This window comes from Mauremys mutica, chromosome 4, assembly GCF_020497125.1.
Source record: "Mauremys mutica isolate MM-2020 ecotype Southern chromosome 4, ASM2049712v1, whole genome shotgun sequence".
Classification (NCBI taxonomy): domain Eukaryota; kingdom Metazoa; phylum Chordata; order Testudines; family Geoemydidae; genus Mauremys; species Mauremys mutica.
The window spans coordinates 50,079,033-50,098,446 of NC_059075.1; the positions used below are offsets into that span (position 1 = coordinate 50,079,033).

Below are 19,414 nucleotides of genomic sequence, written 5' to 3' on the forward strand. Positions count from 1 at the left end.
GCTACTTTTCATAAACTAGTCTTTGATTCCCATTTTGCTTTTATGGAATTGGCAACTCCCTTATGTTAAACCAATAACATAATACCACAACTTTAAATCCTTTACTATATAGCTGATAGAGTGAAACAAAGCTACTCTAAAATACAATATATTTTGCAGCTTCAGGAGTTTATTTAATTTATCGCTTCCCTATTTGAGGAAAAATACTAGTTTATATCAATTGGCACTTTAAAAAAAGTATAAACCACAGAATTGGAGGCGTTGGATTAATGACAATTTTCCATTTTCTGCTGTGCATATTTTAAACACTCCTCTTTAAATACTAAACTGTGTATGTATACCCTAGTGCAAGGAAGCTATTTAATGAAGAACTGTAAACCTAGTTTGTTAAAGATTTGCATTACATTTAATGCTGTAGAGCCTGAAGTAGAACATAAGGTTGGTTACTTCTCGCTCTGAATATATTTAGCTAACACTTAATAAAATAAAAAAAAAGACACCAGACAGATTTTTTTGGCAAGACTCCCTCTCAGCCATCTTATTTGACTTTGACTATTCCTAGTTTTAAAAATGTAGATCCACAAACTTCAAGACTACAATATTTTAAACATCCAATACACCTCTACTTCGATACAACGCGAACCGATATAACACAAATTTGGATATAACGCGGAAAAGCAGTGCTCCGGGGGGGAGGCGGGGCTGCGCACTCTGGTGGATCAAAGCAAGTTTGATTTAACGCGGTTTCACCTATAATGCGGTAAGATTTTTTGGCTCCCGAGGACAGCGTTATATTGAGGTAGAGGTGTATTAATCTAAGATTATTTGTAATAAAGTTCCCAAGAAAAACAAATAATAAATTGTTTATAAAATTTGGCAGACCTCAAACAGAAGTTATGAGCTTGACACAGAAGTTACTGGGTGAGGTTCTATGGCCTGTGAATGAAGGTGAGACTAGATGACCATGATGGTCCCTCTTCTGACCTTAATCACAAATCTTATCAAAGGTAAGCTTATTATACAAATTGTGTAGTAAGAAGCCATTATATTGTATGTTTAACAGATAACACTCTTGTTAATACTGGAGATTACAATAAGCAGCTTTCCTAACTCCTAGTTTTGCTTCCATTGTATATTTATTTTTTGTAAAATGGAAAAATTACCTGAGCATATTCAATTTTAATGATGTGTTATATAAATTAAAATTTTAATTCTAGCAGTTGATTGACATAGTAACATAAGTTGCTCACTATTTCAACACCTCAACTTTCTAATGAAAGAGAGTTTTGAGCTTCAGCAAGATAACTTATTTCTAAATATAGTAAAGCTACTTATATTTTGAGAATATGAGGAGGAATGACATTGAAAATGACAAACAATGTAAGAATGTTATGTCCATGACAGATGCTGAGAAATAAGCAGAAAGGGCCAAATTAAATCTCTGTTTTAGTTCTCAGGAAGATACATGGAGTTGCAGCGAGGATTAATTTAGTTTAGAATGCCTAACTGAAGCAAAACACACACTACAAGAATGGGGATATTGTTTACCAACTTTGCAAAGTCATAGTCCAGGAATGAGAACACAAGCCACTATGAGACTTTCAAAACTAAAGAAGTTCAGATCTTTCAAAGCTATATTCAGGGCCCTGATTATTCTAAAGTTGTAGAATTCTCTAAAGATTCCACCTTTTGCCACACAATCGTGCAGCAGAATCTAAATTTAAACCACAATGAAAATGTCTTGTTTTTTTAGTTGTCAAGATAGTCTTCTAAATGTTACCCAGAAATAACCAAAGTAACTGTTGTCTTAAATCAGCAGAAAACTTGAAACAATAGCACCCAAAAAAATCAGATGTGTACTGTTTCCATTCATCTCAATTTGAGGTCAACTCCAAAATCTAACATTTAAATGTCAACATTGATTTTACACTTCCTGTGCCTTCTGAAGTGCCTAAAGCCCAACAATTGTTCTTTTGCCAAAACCACCAGCTCTCCCAGGCATTACATCCACAAGTTACATGCTTCTAGTCAAAAAAACATGCAGCACACCACAAAATAAGTGGAACCTCAAATTAAGCAACTATTAACAAGGAATGTTGCACTAGCTGCTGCATTAATTTTCTTATTTAGTTCAATGTAAGTATATGAGTCTGCTGCAGAATTCTGAGAGGTGGAGCACCACAAAAACCAGAAACCTTTGCTATGAAAGTTAGGTACGCCTTGCCAGAGCACATAGGCCTTCATTATAACGGTAGTAGACATTTCTGAAGTCAAGCAATAGTATAAAAAGTATCTCCAGAGCTGAGATCCTCAGAATAATGGACAGAAAGAACACATGGAATAGTTTCTTGAGAAAAGACGAGAATTAAAATCAAGAACGTTATATTTATAATAGCAGAACAAATGGAATAACATTTTCTAATAACTAGTCAGTGGAACTCGGAGATACAATCAGTTTTGTTTCAAAAATAGAGCCTACCAGACTTTTGGCCCACAACCAGAGTAAGACCCTGACCTACTTCAGTCTGCTTTTTAAATGTTGAAGAAAGGGAGACTACTTTCAAAGTAGTTAAAGAAATAATGGCGTGGAAAAATACAAATTAAAAAAAACCAGACATTTTCAGAGATTCTAAGATGTAAAATTAAAAACTACACACTCTCCAGACATTTCCTGACCAATATAGTTTGTAGTTTGAACAACAGAAAAAGATAATTCAGGGAGAAATGTAGTAGTTGCAAGAATCTGGAGAAAAGTTTTTTTATGGCTTAACAGATAAATTGTACTAGTCATTAAAATATTGTTCAGCTATCTTAAATGTTTAAATAAGCCAATCTGAGCCTGAATCTGAGAATTCTCAAAGTTTTTCATAATGTGTCAAATTTTAACAGAGTGTCTCATGGACCACCTCAAATTCCATTCATACTTGCAGAACATTCCAGTGGCAGCTACAATACTGTACAGGAACTAAAGAGAGTTACAAAGTATTATACATTTTTATACATCTGAATGCAGTTTAGTAGCTGAAAATAGAGAAAGCATGCAACTAATCAGCTCCCATTAAAAAAAAAACAAACAAACCATTCAGATAGACAGTTTGAAAAAACTGCTTTAGCTGAGATTTCTTTAAAATCTATCCATCTATTGCATCACTAACAGGATTTTCTTTCCCACAAAGAGTTCCTTTGGACTATATGGGTATTTGTGCAGGATTTTTTTTTTGGAGGGGGGGGAATGTAGGGGGATTGGGTTTTATTTTGTTTGTTTTTAAACACAAAAGTGGTGAATCTTGCCTGTAATCTATTAGTAAACTTGCTTCTAAGTGGCTAATAATATTTTATTTTTTAATCTTTGAAGGAATCTGAATAGTTAAGAGTCCACGTGGAATTATAAATAAGATGGCCTTTTTTTGAGACATAGAATAGATAGCTGTGATTTTTTCCTATTAATCTGATTAAGTAATAAAGAGCAACCGAATAAGATAAGATCAATCTAACAAAACAGCTTTTAAGAGAAATATCAAAAGTGTAAAAAAATCAACTAACAAAGTATACAATCTTATTTCTCTCCAACACAAGATTTCTGTATAGATACATCATCAAGTAACTCATCTCCATCCCCCTCTTAATTAAAAAAAATCTTTAAAATTAATATCAAAATGTTTCCTGTACTACCTTAATTATGAATGAGCTACAGTTCATCTCACTAAAAACTAAACATTAATTGATCCAGATATCCATGGCCACTGTGGTATCTTTGAGAAGCAAATGGTACCATAATTACTGTAGAATTGCAAATATTAAGTTCGTTACATGTACCTACTGTAGCTGATGCTGTTCAAAAGGCAGTAACAATTGAGAAAGAAATGGCATTTTGCATAAGGGCATAAAAAGGAAGTGCTGGACCTTGATTGCAATGGAATTTTGGGATAAATGATAATAAGAAATTATGGTGCAAGCTATTATCAAAATTACTCTGAATCCAGTAAAATGTGAACATCTTGTTCTAACTAGCATAGTGGGAATAAACCGCAGAAATAGCTGTAAGGCTAATAATTTCATGTTTAGTTTTTAAAACACTTATTAGAGTCACACTTTCAGATCTTACTTCTGAATTTTATTTATTCCTTTGACTCTGTATAACAATTTATAGCGTAACACTGATATATAAAAATCCATGTGCAAATGACGAAGATTTAATTTAAACCCCAAAGAATCAAGAAATTTAGAGTAAAAGCAAATTTAGTTCTCAAACTTCATTATTTTCCTTGGTCTTCCCTGAACTGTGGTTGATTTTTCCAAGGACACAAAGTAACAGCTTTAAACTCCACATTTTCTCTCTTCTGTAGATTTAATACATCATTAATATTTAAAAAGGAAAAAAATATTTACTGAATGTCAAACTGAAAAAACACCCGTAGAATTGATGCAGTGTCCCATCACCGCTATTTCAAAGACATTATAAAAATCTAGAGTTGATCACCCTTAAAAATGTGCCTGCTTTGACTTTGATAAATCACGTTACTTCAGTGTGTAGAGCATTACCTATACTTACTGATAGGGAACAGCATGCTGAAAATACTTATAACCTTGCATATATATCTATAGCAAAATTGGCAGTTTTTAAGTGTTATGCTATCAGTTCCCCTTGAAGTCAAGGGCAAAACTCTGACTTCAACAAGAACATGATTCAATAGATATTAAAAATATTACATCCCCAATTTTAGTCTGAAAATGTCTTTATATCAATTTTAATTTCTATATCTTGTAGTATAATCTTCAAAAGTTCAGCACACAAGTACACTAACTACTGACTTTCCAAATTTAAATGTCGTTTTAGCCTACTGCTCTAGTGACGTGTCCAATTATTTTTTTCCACTTGAAAAAACTGCAAACAAGTTTGATTTCTGAGCATATGCATTAAACCAATACAACTTTTAAAAACAGTTTTGTAACTTAAAATGACCAATTACAAAAATCTTATTTGGGCTTAGACTATCTGGTAAGTTCCAAACTAGAGCAATAAATTGGACAAACAACAAAATCAATTTTTGTAAACCAGTGGGGGAAAACTGAGATGGAAAAAGAGGGTATCAATGCTCAGAAATGTAATAGCAGCTCACAAGAAGGAAGATCCCACAAACAGAAAAATTGAATTCATGACATCGACTTTAGTAACAAAAAAAATTTATTCTACTTCTAGTCTTAGTGCGCTGCTGATGGCAAAGTCCATTTTGTTTTTAAACTGCTCATACGTCTTTGTTATTGGAAGTTCTAAGCAGTTAAGTTGTCTGTTTCCAACAGGGTATTTTATAGGCAGAAATTTAACTGAGGGGTCAGGCTCAAAACCAATGGGTGGGATAGAACTGGTACCAGTTGCAAAGACCAGAATGTCTTCCAGTGTTGCTGCAGACTCATCACCTAAAAGAAAAAAGTTTAATGTTATACAGTCATTCTCAGTTACTCATAAGTTATTCCAACATAGGCATTTTGGGGAAGAACACTGATTAACAAGGAATCAGCCTTTTGCATATCAATAACCCGGAGTATACTTGCAATTAGAAACAAAACTAAATTAGAAAAAGTTTTCACTAAGATGTAAAGAAAAAACTTTGTGTTAATTGAGGGAAATCTAAGGTGGTGATGCAGAGGAGGGATTGAACCAAAAAACCCACTCCTTTGGCTAACTGAACTAAGTAATGAGGAAAAAGAGAGTTCACTTACCTTCCACATCTTGTAAATAACCCATCCAGAAATCAACACCTTTGACTTTGTTTACACCTGATAAACAGTGGATTGTAAAGAGATCACCAAGAATTCTTGCTGAAAGTCTCTCGGGTTTGTGACACAATATGCTAGAGAACGCATCAGGATGCATCTGTAATTTTTCCAGTACACCAAGAGTTTTCAAACCTTGCCTAAAGCTGGAATCATAAAAAGAGGTGGCATTAGAAAGTCACCAAAGAACTAATTTTGCCATAAAATGTTTCACAATACCTTTTGTTTTACGAAGGCTGGTACATATAAGTTTTCTATAATTATGAGATTCCTGCCTATGAGAAGTATTTCCCTAATTTTCATTTACAGTGTTCATTTAAATTTTTATTTTTTTTACCTATGTTACCAACACCATTTTAGATTGTTAAAAATGTAACAGTTTTGAGAATCCAGTTACAAGTAGATGGTTTTTTTTGCATCTCTCTTGGCTTGCACTATAAAAAACACAATGAAATCTGCCATTATCAGGTTCCTTGACTGCCTGGGAATGTTTGTTTTTAAAAAAATATTTTATTTTATTTTTTTCAAAAATTGAGGAGACATCTGTTAATCTTAAATCTTATAAAAATGGTTTTAGAAAATTTATAATTTGGGAGATGTTTCTTTTTAGGACTAAAGTATAAAATTCGTAAATATTGAACTTCCTTGATTTCCTCCATAGCGGTTTCTCTTGGCTTCTTTGTAGATACTAACTGGAATTAGAAGTTTATAATGACTGGCAGGTTTACAGATCTGAATTCTCTACTATATGCTCACAGGTTATATGTTTCAAACTTTAGTTTTAACTAAATGTGAAAGTTACATTAAAATCTAAAGTAAACTTAAAGGGAGGGGAGACGGGTGGAAAGGAATCCAACATAATTTTAACTGTATTTGGCTATTCAAAACAACTTCAGAAAAATGTATAATGCAGTACAAGACCTGATTTTTAGAATTCAGTGTGCATGATTCCATGCCCAAAAATGTACATGCAACTGTGTACAAAAATTACATGCACAATTACTATAGCCTCTCCCACATTGAGTAGTACCTTATTCCACAACTAGTCGTAAGCAATTTCAATGCTTCTCAATAGTTTAATAAGTAAAAATGAATACTTTAAAACTTTCACAACCAAACAAACCTTTCAAAAGGTGAATGAACTCGCTTAATTACATGATAGATCAGTAAGTCGTTCACCAACATATCCTTATCACATAGAGTTGTCATAGGTCTTAAACATCCAGCAATAGTAAGATATTCATAGCAGTCACTTATTGTAGATTTTAAGCTGGCCAGAGTTCTTGATGATTTTATCTACAGTAGGAAATAAAACATTTACTAGGTATTTGTTTGCTTCATATCTGTTCCATCAATAAATATAAAATTTAGAAGTCTGGAATCAGTAATCTCTTCCTAGCAAGTAATAAGATGATGGGGGTCATGGAAGTATCTGAACACCTTTGGCTGAGGCATACGTATTGTCAACAGGATGCAGATTATGTCAAAAGGACAATAGTCATACACTGAATTTGATCAATCATATACTATTCCTCAAAACTTGCCAGAAACATGCCTATCCCAAAGTCTAATCTCAAATCTAGCATCTCAAGGCTCCAAAGCAAGAGAACACCACTGGGTGGGGCACTTTACCATTTTTATTGTCTGTGCTACATCAAAATCTGCAACATCTTCCACTGTTGGTTTCACATTCTCTGGTCCATAAACAAGACAGTTAAACAGAGTTTTGGAAAAGAAACTGGGAGGTACACCACCATGAACCAAAGAAACTGCAATCATTTTGCCAGCTTCATAGTATAAATTCTCTTTTATAGCTGTAAATAAAGAAAGTATATTTGAATTAATAATAAACTATGATCTGCAACAGTTATCACTACTCTCTCATATTAATACGCATATAAGACAAACTCTTACGGCTGAGACAATAACACTGACAAAAATTCATGGATATGACCAAGTGAAGGAGCAACTTTCTCCCTACCCCCTCCTTCCGCCCCTCAAGCCAAGCCAAGCCAAGCCCGATCACAGTGGACTCTCCCGCTCTCTACCTTACACAGCGCTCAGTTCTGAGGCATGAAAATAGCACTTCAAGCAGCTCTGGAGAAGTAATAAATACAGTGGAGTGGAGGGGAGAGATAACAAGAAATAGAGGGAAGGGAAAGTGAAAAGAAGAAAAGAAGAAAAGGTACCCTTTCTGAGAAAAGGTAAACTGAGTGTTTCCTGTTTCAATTTCTTGAGGTCCAGAGATCAAGAGTTCCAAATCTGATTGCAAGTCCACATAGTATTATTACTATCAAGTATTCCAATCACACCAAATTAGCAGTAAAAAACGTAGACAACTTATTCATTGCCCAATTCTTACCCCAAAACTCACATTTTAAAAATAATAAAAGGAAAAATTAGTTTGGCACACATCTACTTCTATTTTGTGGGGCTCATGGTAATTTTATCTTATCAGAATTAACTTTTTTTTTTTTCAGATGTTTATTATACTGAAAATTACTTTTGACAGAACTATGTTTTATCATAAAATTTATGCTGTATTTACCTTGAGAATCAAGAGATAAGTTCTTTGAGGAAGAGCCCTCAAATAGTGATGAGTTCTGAAGATGAAGCATTAATAATCGGAAAAACTCATGTTTTGATCCATGAAAAATATCTGTCTCTACTCTACCCTTGCAATTTGTGAACTTCACTTCCATAGTGTTTGCAGGATTGAAGTTTCGCCCTCTGAATCCTTTTAAGGCACTACTCCAGATATTGTCTCTGTTGATGTTCAGTCTTGTAGTTTTTGTATTATTAACCTGTAACTTTAACTCCCTCAGTATATTAGAAGCTTCTCTTTTTTGTATTCTTAGTTGCCTACAAGACACAAACGAGCACATTTTTTAATGAAACGCAGGATATATGGTTATTGACAATGACAGTATAAGAAATCATAGATCAGCCTTTCTGAATCAGAAAGTCTATCCTTCTGGCACCCATCTATGGATACTGACATTTTACCAAGTTCCTATCAGTTACTGCAAGCCAATGGACAGACTCACCAGCTGGACTAGTCAAAATAAAGCCCAAGCTTTCAAGCTGAGTGCTATGTCCCTTTTCTCAGGGCTGGTTTTATTAATTAACACAAGATACAAGAGTCTCAAAATAACACAAGACACTGGGTAATGGAGGCTTGTTCCACTTATCACCAAAAGAGTAATGAGAGGATATATCCTTCTCTCTTGGTAGTCTTTCCTGGCAATCCCCTAGGACTTCTCTCAGGGCATTTCCGTAACTCTTGTTCTCCTGAAAATAAGCCAAGAATTTTCCTTTATATACTCTCCAGCAAGTAGTCACATGATGCTTGACTGACTGACCCCTTGCCATCACGTGCCCTGCCTGGAGACTACAACTCCTTAATCTTAAAAGCTAGTGTTGCCCACTCTGCGGTACAAAAAGAAAAAAACGGGGGGACATCTGGGATGATCCTGAGCCCATAAAACTTGACAGCTGGCCAGGTGTACTGAGCACCCTTAGAAATTACTCAAGATAGCTATCTCAAAAAAGGGATGATCCTGCGGAAAACCTGGACAAGTGGCATCCCTATAAAGGGCCACTGACTGTAACAAGTACATGGGAACATACTGCCCTGATGGAGTTACATGAACATTCTGGAAGCTAATAAAGATAAACACTTAAAAACCATATACTTAGTCTGATGTAAAATCTCTAACTTAGGGCTGGTCCACACACACCCCCTAATTCGAACTAGGGTACGCGAATTCAGCTACGTGAATAACGTAGCTGAATTCGAACTACCCTAGTTCGAAAACTTACCCGTCCAGACGGCGGGGAAGCGAAGTCCGCGGCTCGCAGGTCGACTCCGGCAACTCCTCCTGACGCGGTGGAGTACCGGAGTTCGACCTAGCGCTTCCGGAGTTCGAACTATCGCGTCTAGATCAGACGCGATAGTTCGAACTCCGAGAAATCGAACTCCCCGCGTCGGACTGCAAGGTAAGTGTAGACCAGCCCTTAAAAAAGGAACTCAAATTCAAAGATTTCTGAGATATACGAATACATGATTTCACAGGTAACACTATTGGAACCATGTATTTTAAAGTAATAAAAAATTAGTTACAAAATTACAATCAAGTTCTATTAGAATTGATAAACTGCCTTAGCTTCACTGTATTTATTACTTCTAAGGGACTCCCCCAGGCACTTCAGACAACTCTCGTGCAGGTTGCTGATGGGCACTGGCTGGCTGCACTCAGAACATGTCTTGAAGCCTGGAGAGCAGGGTATGCCCCACTCCAGGACAAAATCCCAGCCTGGGCTCTAACTACTAGACTACTACTAGTCTTAAAACTAGTCTTAAAACTACTACTAAAACACTTAACAGCTAACTAATCACTGACTAAATAACAAAGGAGAACAACCTGAACAGTGAAGAACTGCTAATGCTCTTGCTAAGCAAGACGAGGCGCTCCAACCAACCGTCACGGGCGGTAAGAAGGAACTGAGAGGGCGTAGGGCCAGAGGCACTTGATATATCGCAGCATAAGTGTGGCACTTCAAAGGGCACAACAACCAACCCTATGGATACTGCCAAGGCAAAAGTCTCCAACAACTGTGCATGTGGGCACGCACACACTTAGAATGGAATCAACATGAGCAAGCACTCGAAGAAGAATTTCATAAATCAGGATTTTCAGCAAGTTCTTAGGTTAAGCATTCTATTTTGCACTTTCAATGTATATATCCTGGAGGAAATACATTTCATTTTATACAATCTAGAGGAGACCTGGACCGCCAGATGCTTTTGAATAGAACAAGAACACTTTTTATTTACTTATTATGATTGTTATTGCAGGGTGAAACATGTTTCTCTGGAGTATGGACCTGGACAAAGAAATTTGGGCCTTGATAAAAAAAATAATTGACTACCCCTGATTTAGAGAGCCTTGTTCAATATGAAAGAAATATTAACTTACATTCTTCTTAGTGATAGATTCCTTGATGAAGAATTGATCAGTGGGGATATGGACATAACCATCTTATTAGATGCTGGAAGGTCTAATAATGTGCCTGAACAGCTTGACTCCTTGTACAACATCTTTGGTGACCTGGAAAGGGAAAAGCTATTACAAAATTAATTTCTCATTCTGAACTTTATGTAAACATTCATTTGAAAGTAATAGTAGATCTGTTTACCTCAAGTGTGATTTAAAGAACCCTACGTTGCTATAAAGCCATGGAATCAATTTGTTTCTATACCACAATATAAATGCTTGTCCCAACGACTAGAAGTCACTGAAGTAAATTTTGTCATCAATAATTGACCTTGCATTCCTCAGACCCACCTCTCTTTTACATAATCAAATAGTTGCTGAACCCTAGAAATGCGGACATTACCACCACCATTCAGCACTAGAAAATGGAATAAAATAAAAAATGTCAGCACTAGAAAATGGAATAAAATAAAATTTCTATCTCTGGAAATATTGTAACCTCAATTTTTTCAGTGCATAGTGGTGCTATGGTTTTCTACAGTGTTATATCCCACACACAAACTGAAATTTGATAATCCTTGAGAACCATTAAGTACTGATGTTATGTTATGTTACTCCCATAGGTAGACTGCATTATATGATCCAGTGTTGGTATTAGTTGGCACCAGTTCAATACACACAACTGAAGTAACGTGCTGCAATTTTTCATCTCGCCTTTTAATTACTAAGTAATGTTGTAAGTTCCAGTTAAGTCTTCTAGAGTTACTCTTATTCTGATTTTGTTTAGCTCCAAAGATGGCAAAATTCCTATATTAACATGCAAAAAAAAATTAAAGCAATGTTAAGGTTGCAAAATTAAGCACTCAAGAACTAGGAAAGAAACAATTTCTGTGCACAACAGTCATCAGTTATTTGATCTCTTATATGCCCCAGAGGGACAGTTAAACTTGCATGTACCCTCAAAATAAAAATAAAATAAAATAAAAAAGTAAAGTTTCCTGGCCTTTGAGACCCTTAGCACTGAAACTTCAACTTTCCAGAGTCTGCAGCTCATAGGTGATAAATTGCACTGCCATCTCCTGCCACGTACATGTGTGTTCTTATACTGCGAAACCAAGAGAAGAATGCCAGCTAACAAGTACATATGGAATGAGGGCAGCAGTCCAATGGCAGCCTTCAAAAATGTAACTTAACCTTAACTACAGTAGGTGTGTTACTACACCCATGATAAATAACAGTTACTTATCTTACAGTAACTCGGGTTCTTTGAGATATCACTGTGGGTCCCACTGTAGATGCACCTCATGTGTGCCGTAGCAGATTCTTTAAAATAGTGGTGTTTCTTTGGGCAGTGCACGCACCCTGTGCCTTATCATGCTCCTGGACTTGTTAGGGCAAAAAGGGCAGAGCAACTGTAATCCTCCCTCAATTCCCTCACGATTCAAAGCCCACATTAGGTGTGGCTCATAAACTGGGGACAGAGTGCAGGTTGTGAGAGCCCACACTGACGACAATATCTAAAAAAACCCCATAATTACTGTAGGGTAAGTAACCATTCTCCCTTCTTTGTGTATATGTCAGTGTGGATCCCACGGTAGGTATCTGGCAAAAAGAAACCCTCTGGATAGTGGGATGAGAAGTATCAGCTGCATCAGTCAAACAAATTGTAGTACTATTCTAATAAACATGGCATCTGCCCTGACAGCTAAGTCCAGTGCACCCTGCTTCACGAAACGTAATGGGTGCCTTGTGGATCTCAAAAACTGGCTCATTTCTGAAGCTGGCAGAGAATGACGCTTGAGTTCTGGTGCAGTGAGCATTCTTGTTCAGTGGAAGAGGTACATCACCCAACAAGTGGGTAACACAGCAAGACACATTGTGTTATCCACTTAGATACTTTTTGTGATGAGATGGCCTGGCCTTTGGAATGGCTGGGTACAGCCAGAAACTACCAGGGAGATGGCCTAAACAGTTTGGTTCTGTCAATGAGTAAAGTTAAGCTCTGGACATACCCCGCATAGGTAAATTCCCTCTAATGTAGCATTGGGCTTTGAGAATAGGTTGGTACAGATGGAAATCTGAAACCACCTTGGGATGCACTTGGGGTAAGGTTTCACCACCACTGTCCTATGAAATGTTATGAAGGGAAGGAAGGTCAGCCATAAATACTTGGAGTTCGCTCATTTTCATACTAGTAAGAGCAACTAGAAAACAGTCTTCGGAGTAAGATGAAGTATGAAGCATTCTCAAAGGTGCTCAAAGGGAGGCCCTGAGTCTCAAGAGGACAATGCTGAGATCCCAGGCAGGAGCAGTTTCTATGATCGGTGAGTAAGTATGTAAGAGACCATTGAGAAACTCTGATACCATTAGGTGAGGGATGTTGGAGCATAATAGGACAGGAGGATGGCACACTAAGATCACTGTAAGGTGGACCTTAATGGAGCTGAATGAAAGGTCAGAATGTTTCAGATGCAGCAAGTAGTCAAGGGTATTTGGTACCAAAGCCTGTGTAGGGTCCAGGTTATGTTGGGCCACCCATATGGAGATACACTTCCATTTTAATGAGTAAGTCTGTCTGGTGGATATCTTCCAGTTCTGTATCAGTCCTTGTCCATGGCACTCAACCAGCTAACATCTAGACTGCAAGATGCAGGGATGTTGCATATGGATAGGGTATCTGACTGTGGTGCTGTGGAAATCAGGTCTGAGCAGTTTGGAGTTGAACAAGCAGCTGAATGGACATCTGCAGCAAATCCATCAGTCTAAACTGCCTCAGCCAGCAGAAACTATGAGGATGACATGCTGTGTCTCATCTGACTTTGGGAACCACCCTGGGGATCAGGGGAATAAGCAGGAAAGCATACAGGAGGCCATTTTGCAGTGGAATTAAGAAGGCATCTGGTAGCGATCTCAAGCTCATGCCCCCTCTGGAACAGAAGTCCTGATACTTGGCGCTGTCTTTGGTGGAAAAAAGATCTATCACACCGATATCCTTGCCCATCGATGAAATATCGGCTCTATGATGGACCTCTGCAGTGACTACTCGTGACTGGTCTTGGATTGTCTGCTCAAGTAGTCTGCCAGGTTGCTGCTGATTCTAGGGAGAAGTGCCAAAGTTACCTGAACTGGTGATACCTATTCTAGAGTTTAATGGCCTCCCTGCTTGGTTACTGAGTGCACCATGGACATGTCTGTCAAAAACTGGACTGCGGCTTTTCAGAGGACAGGTAGGGATTTCATACAGGCTAGCCTGATGGCTCTGAGTTCCAGGACATTTATGTGAAGTAACATATTCTGGGTCCCTTGCATTTGTAGGTGATCCAGGTGGGCTTCCTACATGTAGGATTGATTTAAATCAAAGCAATTTAAATCACCATTTTAAATCGTGATTTAAATCAGCAAGCAGGAAATCTTAATTTAAATTATTCATTTTACTTGTGTTTTACATTTGTACTTTTCAGTTATTTTCCCAAAGAAAGCTTGGGACAATTAAAATATGTTATTTTCAACTAAATATAATCTTTGCACTAAATATGGTACTTCTTTCTGCAAACAGGAGGATACAATGTATCTATATTTAAGTATCTAGTTTAATTTAACTTTATTTGGATTCTTATATTTTTACATTTTTTATTTATTAAGGTTCTTAATTTTTACATTTTTATTATGTTAGAAAATGGTGAACAATGCATTTCTTATGTACTAAATTATTAATTTACTCGTAATTTGTGTCAAATTCTATTTGGATGGAAATTCAAATGTAATTAAATACACAAAAATAAAATTGCCTTAAATGTGCTGGATACAGAAGAAAAAAGTTTATCAAAACATGTTTTGCATTTAAAACTAACTGATTTATTAAACAAAGAAAATATTTAAGTATCTTTAAGCAAGATACAGACAAACTGGACAGACTCCAGAGGGGAACAACAAAAAATACTGAAAGATTTAGAAGACCTAACTTATCAGGAAAAGTTAAAAAAACAAGGTATGCTTAGCCTTGCAAAAAGACGACTGAGGGAGGACAGGATAACAGTCTTCAGATCTGTCAACTGTTTTCCATGTCCACTGAAGGAAAGACAAGAAGTAATGGACTTAAGCGGCAGGAAGGGAGATTTAGGTTAGATATTAGGAAAAAATTTCTAACTATAAGGATAGTTCAGCACTGGAATAGGCTTCCAAGGGATGCTATGGTATCCTTGTCATTGGAGAGTTTTAAGACAAGGTTAGACAAACACCTGTTAGGGATGGTCTAGGTCAGGGCTTCTCAAACTTAATGGCACCACAACCCCCTTCTGACAAAAAAGTTACTACATGACCCAGTCAGTGTTACCTCTAATTTTTCCCATCCATGTACAGAATGAATTTTGTTATGTGCACCAATATGGAGGTGATGTGTCACACATCACCTCCATATTGGTACACATAACAAAATTCATGTGGCGAGGAAGGGCCGAGGAATCTGGAGTGTGGGAGGGGGCTCAGGGCTGGGGAAGAGGGTTGGGGTATGGGGTGATGGCTCCAGCTGGGGGTGCGGGCTCTGGGCTAGGGATGAGGGGCCCTGGGCTGGAGCAGATGGTTGGGGTACGGGGGATGTGAGGACTCTGGGGTGGGGCTGAGGGGTTTGGAGTGCAGTGGGGCTTCCCAGGGCTACAGTGGGGAGAGAGGACTCCTCCACCCTCCGCCCCCCAGCACTGTCTCCCTGCAACAGCACCTGGGGTGGGGGTGGGAGAGCCGCCTCTCCCAACTGCGGCAGGTCCAGGCCAGGCTGGCTTTGGGATGGGGGAGAGGTGCCTGTCCCTCAGCGGCAGCAGGTCTGGTGCTGGGCCAGGTCGGGGGAGAGGCGCCAGTCCCCTGGCCGTGGCAGGTCTGGCGCTGAGCTGGATCAGGGCTGCAGCAAGTCTGTGGCTGGGCAGGGTTGGGTCCGGCTTCGGACGAGGCATCTCTCCCCGTCACAGCCCTGAGCGCCTTCACAGCGCTTAATAGACAGCTGCACAGCTTAAAGGGAAGTTAGGACATGGGGGAAGAGGGGGCTGCAGCCCGAGCCCTGTCACCCTAGGGTGGGGGTGGAGCTCAGGCTTCAGCCCCAGGCCCCAACAAGTCTAATGCTCGCCCTGGCCGTGACCCACTGTGGGGTCCCGACCCATAGTTTGAGAATCACTGGTCTAGGTATATTTACCTACTGCCCTGATTTTCAGATGGCATAAGTATTTGTTCAGTCTCTTCAGGTCTAAGATAGGATAAAGATACCCCCCTTCTCCCTTTCTTCTTTGGGATAAAAAAATATTGGGAGCAGACATCTCTCCTCTGTCCTCTTGAGGAATCTCCTCTATGCCTCCTAGACAAAACAACAAGACCACTTCTTTTTGTAATGGGCTCTCAGGAGAAGGGTCCCTGAAGAGGAATGGGGAAGTAGTTTGGGTGTGGAAAAGAACAAAGCAACTGTGGGCGATGATACTCATCACCCACTTGTCTGTTGTGATAGTAACCACGCCTGGTGGAAAGGGGCAAAATGATCCAAAAACAGAGACAGGCTTTTCACCAGTTCTGATGTGGCTCTTGACACTCCCATCAAACATACTGACTCTGTAATGGTACTAGATGAACAATGGCAGATGACAATGATGGGACTCTCTAGAGTATTGAGGTCTTTTCCTCAGCAGGTGCTCTGGATGTAAAACAGCATCCTCTGCCATCAGTTGTGCAGCTTTTGGCAAGGTACATATCCAAACGGATCATAGTGTGGCCTGTGAGTCTTTCAGTTAATGGAGTGTTTCATCTATTGCTAAAAAGCTCCATCATGTCAAAGGGTCCTCTATGGTGGCATGCAATGCTTGTGGGAAGCCTAATGCTAACAGCCACAAAGACCTCTTCATGACAATGGTCATGGCCACTGCCCTTGTGGCCATGTCAGATGACTGCTTGTAGAGCTGTTCTGGCCGCCCTTTGGCCCTCTTATGATCTCCTTCTGTTCTTCCCTATTTTCCTGTGGAATTTTGGAGAGGAAGAGGTGACTCTCTCACAGGTAAGGAAGTTATACTTTGCAAACATGGCCGAGTAATTAATTCAGAGCTATAATAAGTGAGAGGAATATACCTTAAGTTAAGACCAACAAGATCCTGATTTTCTGGGTCCTTTTCTTTTGGGGTGACCATGAGGTGGGGCAGATGATGCTGTACAAGGGACTTGACAACATTTTTAAAAAACAAAACAAAAAAAGACTCCAGTTCAAAAAGGTGAAGACAAAGTTTTTCAGCAATTTTTGTAAAACACACAGGTTTTGAAGCTCTCAAGAAAGCAGTGGGTTGGACACTTCCTAGGTTCCGTCTCATTATCACGGGCGGTAAGAGGAAACTGGGGGAGAGTTATGACCGCTATGCCCTTTATACCCTGGAATGAGAGCAGGAGGCAGCACAGGACACATAGGTGACCCTGACGGACACTGCTGTTCAAAAGAATCTGATCTTGCACACAAGGCACATATGCACTGACAGTGAGATCCACATGGACACATACTCAAAGAAAAATAATTAGTCCTTCAGCCCGTCTTTCTGATATTTATAAATGCTTTCATTAACTGTTCAGATGACAAGCAGACAAAGTATCACAAGATACTGCAGGCAAGAAATTCTAGGAATTGCCTCAAAAGTAAATGAAAGCACTTTAAAAATACAAGAGTCATACAGACAGACTCATATTTTTGAACCGCAAGCCCTTACAAATTAATATTTCAATTGCTATGAGAACCTTATCAGTTGCATTTATTTTAATTTCACAACTGAACTACAACATATTCAAACTTCAATTAATATATACTTTATTACTAGAGAAAATAAATTCTTTATTCATTTTAAGAGTTAATTTTCCACTGCATTATTTAAATTAATGTGAAATGCTGATAAGCTAAAAATGTCCTAACTTTAAATATTCAAGTTTCTTTTAATATTGCTTTTGTAAGGGGACATAATTTAGTGCTCAACTGAAGGATTATTAATTTGATAGACTGGTTTGCATAGCCATCTCTGGTTAGTGAGTTAATACTAGAAATTTATGGCCAACTCATGAATCATGTACCACAAGTGACTACTTCACTCATAAATATGGATGCCTGGATGCCTAGTTCTGCAATTCAATAAAGGAAGTATTTGCTGCAAGATGAAAATAAGTGTGTGTCCTCATATTCTAAATATTTTCTTCCATTTCATATCATAATTCCTTCTGTATTTTTTCAAGCAGTTGTTTCCTCCCCATGCAAAATTACACACCTGAGAAGAAAGCTGTGCTGGGATCCTGGTGACTGTCTGGGGCATTTGGGAGAGGGCTCTTCCAACAAACGACCAGTAACGTCTATTTTTTCTGAGGTAGCCAACGAGCGTTTTTTCTGATTTTGGTAATTCCCTGTACAATTAAATCCTTATTATTCTTCTGAAAAATATACTGGTGTCAAATTAACCCAAAAAAAATATAAAAAAAACCTAGGGCTGTTGATTAATAGCAGTTAACTAACGCAATTAACTTAAAAAAATTAACTGTGATTAAAAAAATTAATTATGATTAATCGCCTGTTAAACAACAGAATACCAATTGAAATTTATTAAATATTTTGGATGTTTTTCTATATTTTCAAATATATTGATTTTTATTACAACACAGAAAATATGAAGTGTACAGTGCTCACTTTATATTATATTTTTATTACAAATATTTGCACAGTAAAAACAATAAACAAAAGAAATAGTATTTTTCAATTCACCTCATACAAGTACTGTAGTGAAATCTCTTTATCATGAAAGTGTACTTTATAAATGAGGAGGGTTTTTTTTTTCATAATTGCACTAAAAAACAAAATAATGTAAAATTTTAGAGCCTACAAGTCCATTCAGTCCTACTTCTTGTTCAGCCAATTGCTAAGACAAAGAAGTTTGTCTACATTTACAGGAGATACTGCTAACTGCTTCTTATTTACAATGTCACCTGAAAGTGAGAACAGCCATTCACATGGCACTTTTGTAGCCGGTGTTGCAAGGTATTTACATGCCAGATATGCTAAACATTCATATGCCCCTTCTTGCTTCGGCCACCATTCCAGAGGCCATGCTTCAATGCTGATAATGCTTGTTAAAAAAATAATGCATTAATTAAATTTGTGAAGGAACTCCTTGGGGGAGAATTTGCATGTCTCCTGTTCTGTTTTACCCACATTATGCCATATATTTCATGTTATAGCAGTCTCAGATGATGGCCCAGCACAGGTTCTTTTAAGAACACTTTTGCAGCAGATTTGACAAAAGGCAAAGAAGGTACCAGTGTGAGATTTCTAAGGATAGATACAGCACTCGACCCAAGGTTTAAGAATCTGAAGTGCCTTCCAAAATCTGAGAGGGGTAAGATGTGGAGCATGCTTTCAGATGTCTTAAAAGAGCAACACTCCGATGTGGAAACTACAGAAACCGAACCACCAAAAAAGAAAATCAACCTTCTGCTGGTGGCATCGGACTCAGATGATGAAAATGAACATGCGTCGGTCCACTCTGCTTTGGATTGTGGTTGAAGCATGAAGGGGCATATGACTGTTTAGCATATCTGGTATGTGAATACCTTGCGACACCGGCTACAACAGTGCCATACAAACGCCTGTTCTT

At 38.0% G+C, this 19,414-nt stretch overlaps 1 protein-coding gene across 2 annotated transcripts in view; it reads right to left on the minus strand.

Moving 5' to 3' along the window:
* Positions 1-3,979: 3,979 nt before the first annotated feature.
* G2E3 (G2/M-phase specific E3 ubiquitin protein ligase) overlaps positions 3,980-19,414 on the minus strand; it is a 58,372-nt gene continuing 42,937 nt past the window's right edge. The window contains exons 11-17 of one of the 2 annotated variants that reach the window (XM_045017219.1): positions 18,038-18,170; positions 10,755-10,901; positions 8,324-8,637; positions 7,408-7,589; positions 6,899-7,071; positions 5,722-5,921; positions 3,980-5,418 (exon numbers count right to left, since the gene is read on the minus strand). In XM_045017219.1, the coding sequence (XP_044873154.1) occupies positions 5,186-5,418; positions 5,722-5,921; positions 6,899-7,071; positions 7,408-7,589; positions 8,324-8,637; positions 10,755-10,901; positions 18,038-18,170 (1,382 nt within the window). In that variant the 3' untranslated portion in view covers positions 3,980-5,185. The remainder of the gene's footprint in view (positions 5,419-5,721; positions 5,922-6,898; positions 7,072-7,407; positions 7,590-8,323; positions 8,638-10,754; positions 10,902-18,037; positions 18,171-19,414) is intronic. The other variant, XM_045017221.1, reaches the window with a different exon arrangement.